Consider the following 12156-nt stretch of genomic DNA (forward strand, 5'->3'; position numbering starts at 1 on the left):
AGATAATAGAAGGCTTCTCTGTACATTTTGATCTGACACAGAAAGGGGCTTGTGGTCTCATCTACATCTGTATTATGTGGTACAGTTCAGAGACTTTGTTTATTGTGCGGCATTGTTTCCCAACAGCTTGGGAGAATGTTCATAGTATCAACCACTGACAAGGAAACGACTTGTGATCTCACCTGTGTCTAATACAGAGGGGATTTGTGGTCTCACCTGTGTCCGATACAGAGGGGATTTGTGGTCTCACCTGTGTTTAATACAGAGGGGGTTTGTGGTCTCACCTGTGTCTAATACAGTGGGGATTTGTGGTCTCACCTGTGTCTAATACAGAGGGGATTTGTGGTCTCACCTGTGTCTAATACAGAGGGGATTTGTGGTCTCACCTGTGTTTAATACAGAGGGGGTTTGTGGTCTCACCTGTGTCTAATACAGTGGGGATTTGTGGTTTCACCTGTGTCTAATACAGAGGGGATTTGTGGTCTCACCTGTGTCTAATACAGAGGGGATTTGTGGTCTCACCTGTGTCTAAAACAGAGGGGATTTGTGGTCTCACCTGTGTCTAATACAGAGGGGATTTGTGGTCTCACCTGTGTCTAATACATTGGGGATTTGTGGTCTCACCTGTGTCTAATACAGAGGGGATTTGTGGTCTCACCTGTGTCTAATACAGAGGGGATTTGTGGTCTCACCTGTGTCTAATACAGAGGGGATTTGTGGTCTCACCTGTGTCCGATACAGAGGGGATTTGTGGTCTCACCTGTGTCTAATACAGAGGGGATTTGTGGTCTCACCTGTGTCTAATACAGAGGGGATTTGTGGTCTCACCTGTTTAATACAGAGGGGATTTGTGGTCTCACCTGTGTCCGATACAGAGGGGATTTGTGGTCTCATCTGTGCCCAATACAGAGGGGATTTGTGGTCTCACCTGTGTCTAATACAGTGGGGATTTGTGATCTCACCTGTGTCTAATACAGAGGGGATTTGTGGTCTCACCTGTGTCTAATACAGAGGGGATTTGTGGTCTCACCTTTGTCTAATACAGAGGGGATTTGTGGTCTCACCTTTGTCTATTACAGAGGGGATTTGTGGTCTCACCTGTGTCTAATACAGAGGGGATTTGTGGTCTCACCTGTGTCTAATACAGAGGGGGTTTGTGGTCTCACCTGTGTCTAATACAGAGGGGATTTGTGGTCTCACCTGTGTCTAATACAGAGGGGGTTTGTGGTCTCACCTGTGTCTAATACAGAGGGGGTTGGTGGTCTCACCTTTGTCTATTACAGAGGGGATTTGTGGTCTCACCTGTGTCTAATACAGAGGGGATTTGTGGTCTCACCTGTGTCTAATACAGAGGGGATTTGTGGTCTCACCTGTGTCTAATACAGAGGGGATTCGTGGTCTCACCTGTGTCTAATACAGAGGGGATTTGTGGTCTCACCTTTGTCTATAACAGAGGGGATTTGTGGTCTCACCTGTGTCTAATACAGAGGGGGTTTGTGGTCTCACCTGTGTCTAATACAGAGGGGTTTGTGGTCTCACCTGTGTCTGATACAGAGGGGATTTGTGGTCTCACCTGCGTCCAATATAGGGGATTTGTGGTCTCACCAGTGTCGGATACAGAGGGGGTTTGTTGTATTACCTGTGTCTGACATAAAGGGGGTTTGTTGTCTTACCTGTGTCTGATGCTGAGTGGGGCTTGTGGGAGACCTGTGTCCTAAACAAAGGGGGGCTTGTGGTCTTACCTGTGTCTGACACTGAGGGAGGCTTGTGGGCTACCCCTGCCATAGCGCTCCAGTTGGACTCCTGGACGTGTGTTGTGAGGAGGTCAATGTCCCCCAAGCAGGCTGTGGACAGCTTGTTCCATGTGTGAGGGTGGCCCCCTGCAGGTAACAGGTATCATGGCAACTGATGAGAAACTGTACTCAGTAGGAAGTTAAACTTAACAAATTTCTTTTAACTGAATTTAGAACCATCTGAATTTGCTGTAAGTCAGAAGAACATATATTAAAAACAATATGTTACCTGGCTGACTGAGAGTGAGCACCTGCTTGCGACGTATAGGTGAGAATCTGGCCAGGTGTAGCAGATCCAGGTAACCCAGGTACTGCAACAATCATCACATCAAACACCGGGGTTAGACATCCGGATGACACAGGTAGGGACTAAGGCCAGGGTGGGGATTAATGTGTGTGTGTTGGGATTGTGTTACAGGTGGGGTTTAATGTGTGTTGGGATTGTGTTACATGTGGGGATTAATTGTGTGTTGGGATTGTGTTACAGGTGGAGATTAATGTGAGGGTTGGGATTGTGTTATAGGTGGGGATTAATGTGTGTGTTGGGATTGTGTTACAGGTGGGGATTAATGTGTGTGTTGGGATTGTGTTACAGGTAGGGATTGTGTTACAGGTGCGGATTAATGTGTGTGTTGGGATTGTGTTACAGGTAGGGATTAATGTGTGTTGGGATTGTGTTCCAGGTAGGGATTGATGTGTGTGTTGGGATTGTGTTACAGGTGGGGATTAATGTGTGTGTTATGATTGTGTTACAGGTGGGGATTGATGTGTGTGTTGGGATTGTGTTACAGGTGTGGATTAATGTGTGTGTTGGGATTGTGTTACAGGTGGGGATTAATGTGTGTGTTGGGATTGTGTTACAGGTGGGGATTAATGTGTTTGTTGGGATTGTGTTACAGGTGGGGATTGATGTGTGTTGGGATTGTGTTACAGGTGGGGATTAATGTGTGTGTTGGGATTGTGTTACATGTGGGGATTGATTAGTGTTGGGATTGTGTTACAGGTGGGGATTGTTTTGTGTTGGGATTGTGTTACAGGTAGGGATTAATGTGTGGTGGGATTGTGTTACAGGTGGGGATTAATGTGTGTGTTGGGATTGTGTTAAATGTGGGGATTGATGTGTGTTGAGATTGTGTTAAAGGTGGGGATTAATGTGTGTTGGGATTGCGTTACAGGTGGGGATTGATGTGTGTTGGGATTGTGTTACAGGTGGGGATTGATGTGTGTTGGGATTGTGTTACAGGCGGAGATTAATGTGTGTGTTGGGATTGTGTTACAGGTGGGGATTGATGTGTGTTGGGATTGTGTTACAGGTAGGGATTAATGTGTGTTGGGATTGTGTTACAGGTGGGGATTAATGTGTGTGTTGGGATTGTGTTACATGTGGGGATTGATGTGTGTTGGGATTGTGTTACAGGTGGGGATTAATGTGTGTGTCTGAATTGTTACAGGTGGGGATTAATGTGTGTGTTGGGATTGTGTTACAGGTGGGGAATAATGTGTGTTGGGATTGTGTGACAGGTAGGGATTAATGTGTGTGTTGGGATTGTGTTACAGGTGGGGATTAATGTGTGTGTTGGGATTGTGTTACAGGTGGGGGTTGATGTGTGTTGTGATTGTGTTACAGGTGGGGATTAATGTGTGTGTTGGGATTGTGTTACAGGTGGGGATTAATGTGTGTTGGGATTGTGTTACAGGAAGGGATTAATGTGTGTGTTGGGATTGTGTTACAGGTGGGCATTAATGTGTGTGTTGGGATTGTGTTACAGGTGGGGATTAATGTGTGTGTTGGGATTGTGTTACAGGTGGGGATTAATGTGTGTGTTGGGATTGTGTTACAGGTGGGGATTAATGTGTGTTGGGATTGTGTTACAGGTGGGGATTAATGTGTGTGTTGGGATTGTGTTACAGGTGGGGATTGATGTGTGTTGGGATTGTGTTGCAGGTGGGGATTGATGTGTGTTTCTGGTTTGTTACAGGTGGGGATTAATGTGTGTTGGGATTGTGTTACAGGTGCGGATTAATGTGTGTGTTGGGATTGTGTTACAGGTGCGGATTAATGTGTGTGTTAGGATTGTGTTACAGGTGGGGATTGATGTGTGTTGGGATTGTGTTACAGGTGGGGATTAATGTGTGTGTTGGGATTGTGTTACATGTGGGGATTGATTAGTGTTGGGATTGTGTTACAGGTGGGGATTGTTTTGTGTTGGGATTGTGTTACAGGTAGGGATTAATGTGTGGTGGGATTGTGTTACAGGTGGGGATTAATGTGTGTTGGGATTGTGTTACAGGTAGGGATTGATGTGTGTTGGGATTGTGTTACAGGTAGGGATTAATGTGTGTTGGGATTGTGTTACAGGTGGGGATTAATGTGTGTGTTGGGATTGTGTTACATGTGGGGATTGATGTGTGTTGGGATTGTGTTACAGGTGGGGATTAATGTGTGTGTCTGAATTGTTACAGGTGGGGATTAATGTGTGTGTTGGGATTGTGTTACAGGTGGGGAATAATGTGTGTTGGGATTGTGTGACAGGTAGGGATTAATGTGTGTGTTGGGATTGTGTTACAGGTGGGGATTAATGTGTGTGTTGGGATTGTGTTACAGGTGGGGGTTGATGTGTGTGTTGGGATTGTGTTACAGGTGGGCATTAATGTGTGTGTTGGGATTGTGTTACAGGTGGGGATTAATGTGTGTGTTGGGATTGTGTTACAGGTGGGGATTAATGTGTGTGTTGGGATTGTGTTACAGGTGGGGATTAATGTGTTGGGATTGTGTTACAGGTGGGGATTAATGTGTGTGTTGGGATTGTGTTACAGGTGGGGATTGATGTGTGTTGGGATTGTGTTGCAGGTGGGGATTAATGTGTGTGTCTGGATTGTTACAGGTGGGGATTAATGTGTGTTGGGATTGTGTTACAGGTAGGGATTAATGTGTGTGTTGGGATTGTGTTACAGGTGCGGATTAATGTGTGTGTTAGGATTGTGTTACAGGTGGGGATTAATGTGTGTGTTGGGATTGAGTTACAGGTAGGAGTTGTGTTACAGGTCGAGATTTTGAGGTGGATCGGGATTTTGTGAGAGGTAGGGATTGTGTTACAGGTGGGGATTTTGATATGGATGGGGATTGTTACAGGTGGGGGTTAATGTGTGTGTCTGGATTGTTACAGGTGGGGATTTTGGTGTGAGCGGGGATTGTGTTACAGGTGGGGGTTAATGTGTATGTCTGGATTGTTACAGGTGGGGATTTTGGTGTGGGTGGGGAATATCTAGCAGCAGCGGTTCAGACACACACAAAAAATCTCGCACAACTTGTGTAACCAGGAAATGATACAGAAGTTGTCATGGCTGCATCAAAGTCAAACTGAACATTTACACCTCTCCTGCATATTCTAACCCTTGCCTCCATGTTTACTTTCCCATGTATATCTGCAGCAAGGCCCTGGGAGTTACCTCCCCTTGTTTACTAACTACCTGCAGCAAGGACTTGTTCTGACAGGAAATGGCCGACAGCAGACTCTTGTTCTTGTAGCTGTCAAAGGCGCTGTCCACTGGAAACTCCTGGCGCTGAAGCCGAGAGAGATTGAATTGAGGTTTTATTGTATAGTTGAGGAAAACTGAATTTCTTGTCTAGAAGCTGTAGTATCAATGAAGACAGTGAGTGAGTGAGTGAGTGAGTCAGAAATCAGAACAGGTCAGTTTTGATGTGTTTGCAAGTGAAGCTGGTCTTTCATATGGTTACATAAATAAATATGATGTATTCCAAGAACAAGAATCAGCAAACCAGGGCTGAAGGTCTGTATGCCTTCAAACCAGTTTAATGAACAGATTTTGAAACAGAATAATGGCGTGTGGAAGTGACACTGGGCATCAAGAGAAGGCCAGACAGACAAGTTGGACTGGGCCAGGTATTGCTGACCTCTGTGTGGTACACCCGGTACAGGAGGACGGACAGACTCCAGGTGTAGTTCAGGAAGCACCCCAGCAGCAACAGCTGGAGGGCGACGCCCACATCCAGGAGACCCCACACAGTGTCTAGGGGCTGAGCATCGGGGCTGAAATCAGAAAATACATCTGTACATGGGTAACGTCTTGTTACATACCATGTTTATCATCGAGAACCTGAGGGAGGGGAGAGGGAGGGGGTGGAGAAGAGAGGAAATGGGTGGGGAGAGGGATAGGGAGGAGGTGGGGAGGGTGGGGAGATATAGTGGAAGAGGGAGGGGAAAAGAGGAACGGGGTGGGGAGAGGGAGAGGGTGGGGAGGAGAGGGATAGGGAGGGGGAGGGGTGGGGATTGTGAGAGGGAGAGGGTGGGGAGAGGGAAAGGGAGGGGTTTGTGAGAGGGAGGGGGAGAGGGAGAGGGTGGGGAGGAGAGGGATAGGGAGGGGGAGGGGTGGGGTTTGTGAGAGGGAGAGGGTGAGGGTGGGGAGAGGGAGAGGGAGAGGGAGAGGGTGAGGGAGAGGGTGGGGAGGAGAGGGAAAGGGAGGGGGAGGGAGGGGGATTGTGAGAGGGTGGGGAGAGGGGAAGGGAGGGGTTTGGGAGAGGGCGGGGGAGGGGTGGGGGGAGAGGGATAGGGAGGGGGAGGGGTGGGGATTGGGAGAGGGAGAGGGAAAGGGAGGGGTTTGGGAGAGGGAGGGGGAGAGGGAGAGGGTGGGGAGGAGAGGGATAGGGAAGGGGAGGGGTGGGGATTGTGAGAGGGAGAGGGTGGGGCAAGGGAAAGGGAGAGGGAGTGGGAGAGGGAGAGGGAGGGGATTGTGAGAGGGAAAGGGAGGGGTTTGGGAGAGGGAGGGGGGGTGAGGGATAAGGAGAGGGAGGGGTGGGGATTGTGAGAGGGAGAGGGTGGGGAGAGGGAAAGGGAGGGGTTTGGGAGAGGGAAAGGGAGAGGGAGGGGAGGAGAGGGATAGGGAGGGGGAGGGGTGGGGATTGTGAGAGGGAGAGGGTGGGGAGAGGGAAAGGGAGGGGTTTGGAAGAGGGAGGGGAGAGGGAGAGGCTGGGAAGGAGAGGGATAGGGAGGGGGAGGTCGGGGATTGTGAGAGGGAAAGGGAGAGGGAGAGGGAGAGGGAGGGGTGGGGATTGTGAGAGGGAAAGGGAGGGGTTTGTGAGAGGGAGGGGGAGAGGGAGAGGGTGGGGAGGAGAGGGATAGGGAGGGGGAGGGGTGGGGTTTGTGAGAGGGAGAGGGTGAGGGTGGGGAGAGGGAGAGGGAGAGGGTGAGGGAGAGGGTGGGGAGGAGAGGGATAGGGAGGGGGAGGGAGGGGGATTGTGAGAGGGTGGGGAGAGGGAAAGGGAGGGGCTTGGGAGAGGGCGGGGGAGGGGTGGGGGGAGAGGGATAGGGAGGGGGAGGGGTGGGGATTGGGAGAGGGAGAGGGAAAGGGAGGGGTTTGGGAGAGGGAGGGGGAGAGGGAGAGGGTGGGGAGGAGAGGGATAGGGAGGGGGAGGGGTGGGGTTTGTGAGAGGGAGAGGGTGAGGGTGGGGAGAGGGAGAGGGAGAGGGTGAGGGAGAGGGTGGGGAGGAGAGGGATAGGGAGGGGGAGGGAGGGGGATTGTGAGAGGGTGGGGAGAGGGAAAGGGAGGGGTTTGGGAGAGGGCGGGGGAGGGGTGGGGGGAGAGGGATAGGGAGGGGGAGGGGTGGGGATTGGGAGAGGGAGAGGGAAAGGGAGGGGTTTGGGAGAGGGAGGGGGAGAGGGAGAGGGTGGGGAGGAGAGGGATAGGGAGGGGGAGGGGTGGGGATTGTGAGAGGGAGAGGGTGGGGCAAGGGAAAGGGAGAGGGAAAGGGAGAGGGAGAGGGAGAGGGAAAGGGAGTGGGAGAGGGAGAGGGAAAGGGAGAGGGAGAGGGAGAGGGAGAGGGAGGGGTGGGGATTGTGAGAGGGAAAGGGAGGGGTTTGGGAGAGGGAGGGGGGGTGAGGGATAAGGAGAGGGAGGGGTGGGGATTGTGAGAGGGAGAGGGTGGGGAGAGGGAAAGGGAGGGGTTTGGGAGAGGGAGGGGGAGAGGGAGGGGAGGAGAGGGATAGGGAGGGGGAGGGGTGGGGATTGTGAGAGGGAGAGGGTGGGGAGAGGGAAAGGGAGGGGTTTGGAAGAGGGAGGGGAGAGGGAGAGGCTGGGAAGGAGAGGGATAGGGAGGGGGAGGGTGGGGATTGTGAGAGGGAGAGGGTGGGGCAAGGGAAAGGGAGAGGGAGAGGGAGAGGGAAAGGGAGTGGGAGAGGGAGAGGGAGGGGTGGGGATTGTGAGAGGGAAAGGGAGGGGTTTGTGAGAGGGAGGGGGGTGAGGGATAAGGAGAGGGAGGGGTGGGGATTGTGAGAAGGAGAGGGTGGGGAGAGGGAAAGGGAGGGGGAGGGTGGGGATTGTGAGAGGGAGAGGGTGGGGCAAGGGAAAGGGAGAGGGAGAGGGAGAGGGAAAGGGAGTGGGAGAGGGAGAGGGAGGGGTGGGGATTGTGAGAGGGAAAGGGAGGGGTTTGTGAGAGGGAGGGGGGGGTGAGGGATAAGGAGAGGGAGGGGTGGGGATTGTGAGAAGGAGAGGGTGGGGAGAGGGAAAGGGAGGGGGAGGGTGGGGATTGTGAGAGGGAGAGGGTGGGGAGAGGGAAAGGGAGGGGTTTGGGAGAGGGAAAGGGAGGGGTTTGGGAGAGGGAGGGGGAGGGAGGGGTGGGGATTGTGAGCGGGGAGGGGGAGGATGGAGATTGTGAGAGGGAAGGGAGAGGGAAAGGAAGGGGGTTGGGAGGGGGAGAGGGTGGGGAGAGGGAGGGCTGGGGACAGGAAGAGGGAGGGGAACACTTTGATTATGATCAATTCCAGACTTTTCAAGGCGTTTTGTCTGAATTCCAGGCCTTTTAAAGCTAATTTGACAGTTAAGGCCCAGCAGAATATTAAACAGGTGATCTCAGACTGCCCCCACCTTAGCATGAGGTTCAAGCTGTGAAGAATCCATCCTCTGGGCACGTGGCCTGGAAACAACGGAACACATGGATCAAACAAAACCTGGTCTTACTACTCACATTGATGCCAATAAAATAATGATACTAATAATAGGCAACTTAAATGAAGAGCAGACTCCACACTATGAATGCTCCAAGTGCATGACACCAGAGTGATCAGATTGCAATCTCAGCTCCCTGGGTGAATACACAAAGTTAAATCTTTTCAGCCCACCTTGACAGCAACAGTGTGAGCTTATGATGTGGACACTTTCATTTTCTAACCAAAGCTTTGATGACTAATAAAATAAAATTTAATCTTATGGACTGATGGTTTCCATTTAAATAGCCCCTGCAAAACGCGTTGCGGGGGATAAAAACAGTACTGGTAACCGAAATAATAAATAGCTATTTATATACTCACCTAGAAAAAAATATAGCAGGTAAAAGTATTTCATTTGATGGAGGGTCTCTGTAAAACATCGGATAAACATGGTTGCCACCTCACTACGGACTTGAAAAAACTTTTCCCTCTGAAAAAATGAATATCGTTTCACAGGGTGAATGAGGGTTAGAATGTCATGTTTTATTGCCCATCAACTTTAAAAAGCATATGGGAATATAAGATACATGTGCAAGCAATCGGTCCTGTGGTAAAGGGTAGAGTGAGTGAGTGAGCTGGGTTTAAGGCCGCTTTTAACAGTATTCCAGTTATATCACGACGTGTCAGCTTAATGTGGGAGGAAAGCCCAAAGCGATGCAGGTCTCAGACGTTTACCACTTCGGTGAAACCCACCCTGTGGTAAAGGGTAGAGTGAGTGAGTGAGTGAGTGAGTGAGTGAGTGAGTGAGTGAGTTGGGTTTAACACCGCTTTTAACAGTATTCCAGTTTTATCACAGCGTGTCAGCTTAATGTGGTAGGAAAGCCCGAAGTGATGCATGTATCAGACGTTTACCACTTCGGTGAAACCAATGAGCACAGGTAGGGTGCTGACAAACCTAGAAACATAATCGGGGCGAACTGGGATTCGAACCCACAATCATAGGTTTCTGGCGTGCCCAAGGGACGCAACTCTGCACAGCGAATCGTGGTGCCTTAGACGACTGGGCCACCTGTGCCCCCTGGTAAAGGGTAGACATGGAATAGGGGAGACAACTCTCACCTGGATGACTGGAAACTGAAGGTAGTTGAGTTGACACAGGTAGAACTGGCTGCAGAAGAACAGGCCTGTGTACATCCCATACATCACAAACACAACGTGGCACTCGTTCAGGTAGACAACATCACTGAATGTAAACAAAACACATGTCAGTAAAGTAATAACAACAGGCTATTTATAATGCACATATTTCCATACAACTCAGGGGCATGCTCAAAGCGCTTTTACAGACCACCATCACACAGTCACTGGATCATTGTGCACTCAAGAATCATTCTCAGCTCCCTGGGGAGTATATAACCCAAGCTTCCTGTTAGTGCTAGAAGGTTAACAAGCACATTTCCATCTCATCCTACCGGGTACCCATTCACTGTTGGGGTTCTACTACACCAAATCAGAACCAGTTGGGACAGTGCGGTTTTCGTAGGGAGCCTTTAGTGCAGATCGAGAGATATCTGCAGGCTGTGATTGGTGGATATTGTGTAAGATTTTTTATGTCTTTTCATCCAGTTATTAAAACTGACCATGGTTTTCTATATTTAGTACTGTCTTTTTCAACATGATAACTTATGCTGAAAGTGACCACAGCTATTTTCAAGTAGGTGACATTTGGTGCGAAACTCTGGGTGGTGTGTTTAGCTTCCTGTACTCGGAAAAGGAGCTGGCTAAGCTAGTCATATTTTTTGTTTTTTTTATTGCTGCTCTAAGGCCAAACTGTGCACACACGTACAGGTAATCGCTGTTGAATGCTTAGTTATTTAAAAAAAAAATATAACGTTACTATAGAAGTCTATGGGAAAACATTTGGTTGTGTGTAACCTTGGGTGAACAGAGGCACATTTCAAATAAAGTCACTTGCCCAAGGACTGAACTCTGTGAATGACGGGTAGATCTAACTAAGCTACTTCAGAGATGACGTCACAGCACTGGACAAGAGGTTGAAAGATTTTGATGCATAATTTTCATGCAAATTCTTATTTGTTGAAGTTGGGACTGACAAACTGTCAGTTTCAAAAGCAAGCGGGAACACTGTGTGGGAGGAAAGCCTGAAGTGGAAACATCCATCACTTTGTTGCAACACATGAGCGTGGTGTGGTCCTACCCCACACTGAGGTACATGTTGCAGCACATGAGCGTGGTGTGGTCCTACCCCACACTGAGGTACATGTTGCAGCACATGAGCGTGGTGTGGTCCTACCCCACACTGAGGTACATGTTGCAGCACATGAGCGTGGTGTGGTCCTACCCCACACTGAGGTACATGTTGCAGCACATGAGCGTGGTGTGGTCCTACGCCACACTGAGGTACATGTTGCAACACATGAGCATGGTGTGGTCCTACCCCACACTGAAGCACATGTTGCAACACATGAGCGTGGTGTGGTCCTACCCCACACTGAGGTACATGTTGCAACACATGAGCGTGGTGTGGTCCTACCCCACACTGAGGTACATGTTGCAACACATGAGCGTGGTGTGGTCCTACCCCACACTGAGGTACATGTTGCAACACATGAATATGGTGTGGTCCTACCCCACACTGAAGCACTTGTTGCAGCACATGAGCGTGGTGTGGTCCTACGCCACACTGAGGTACATGTTGCAACACATGAGCGTTGTGTGGTCCTACCCCACACTGAGGTACATGTTGCAACACATGAATATGGTGTGGTCCTACCCCACACTGAAGCACATGTTGCAACACATGAGCGTGGTGTGGTCCTACGCCACACTGAGGTACATGTTGCAACACATGAGCGTGGTGTGGTCCTACCCCACACTGAGGTACATGTTGCAGCACATGAGTGTGGTGTGGTCCTACGCCACACTGAGGTACATGTTGCAACACATGAGTGTGTTGTGGTCCTACGCCACACTGAAGCACATGTTGCAACACATGTGGTGTCTCCTTGGGGAATTGACTTTGTTCGAACTGTGCCTCTCTTCACCCAGCAGTGAATGGGTACCCAGTAGGATGAGATGGCAATTTGGTTGTTAACCTTCTAGCGCCTAACAGGCAACTTGGGTTGTATACTCCCCAGGGAGCTGAGAATGATTCGTGAGAGCACATTGATCCAGTGACTTGGGTCATAATAGCGTTTTGAGCATGCCACTCATGGTGTGGAAATATGCGCAATATTAACAACCTTTTATTATTATCATTATTATTATTATTATAATTATTTTTATTATCAAGGGGACACAGAGATTCGTAGCTGCCATAAAGCTAGTGCTATTCCAATCAAAGAACTGATCATGCCACAAGTGTTCCATTTTAGTGCTTAACCAATCATACATTGATG

General features: G+C 49.7%; 1 protein-coding gene across 1 annotated transcript in view; it reads right to left on the reverse strand.

The window, feature by feature from the left end:
- The window catches only part of LOC124142208 (nucleoporin NDC1-like), a 28940-nt gene that overhangs the window by 9621 nt on the left and 7163 nt on the right, over positions 1-12156 (reverse strand). The window contains exons 5-11 of the mRNA XM_048400067.1: positions 9857-9980; positions 9119-9227; positions 8676-8724; positions 5710-5845; positions 5265-5357; positions 2023-2104; positions 1743-1880 (exon numbers count right to left, since the gene is read on the reverse strand). Coding sequence (XP_048256024.1) covers positions 1743-1880; positions 2023-2104; positions 5265-5357; positions 5710-5845; positions 8676-8724; positions 9119-9227; positions 9857-9980 — 731 coding nt within the window. The remainder of the gene's footprint in view (positions 1-1742; positions 1881-2022; positions 2105-5264; positions 5358-5709; positions 5846-8675; positions 8725-9118; positions 9228-9856; positions 9981-12156) is intronic.

The sequence above is a fragment of the Haliotis rufescens genome, unplaced genomic scaffold (genome assembly GCF_023055435.1).
Source record: "Haliotis rufescens isolate VD_foot unplaced genomic scaffold, xgHalRufe1.0.p SCAF_2, whole genome shotgun sequence".
NCBI lineage: Eukaryota > Metazoa > Mollusca > Gastropoda > Lepetellida > Haliotidae > Haliotis > Haliotis rufescens.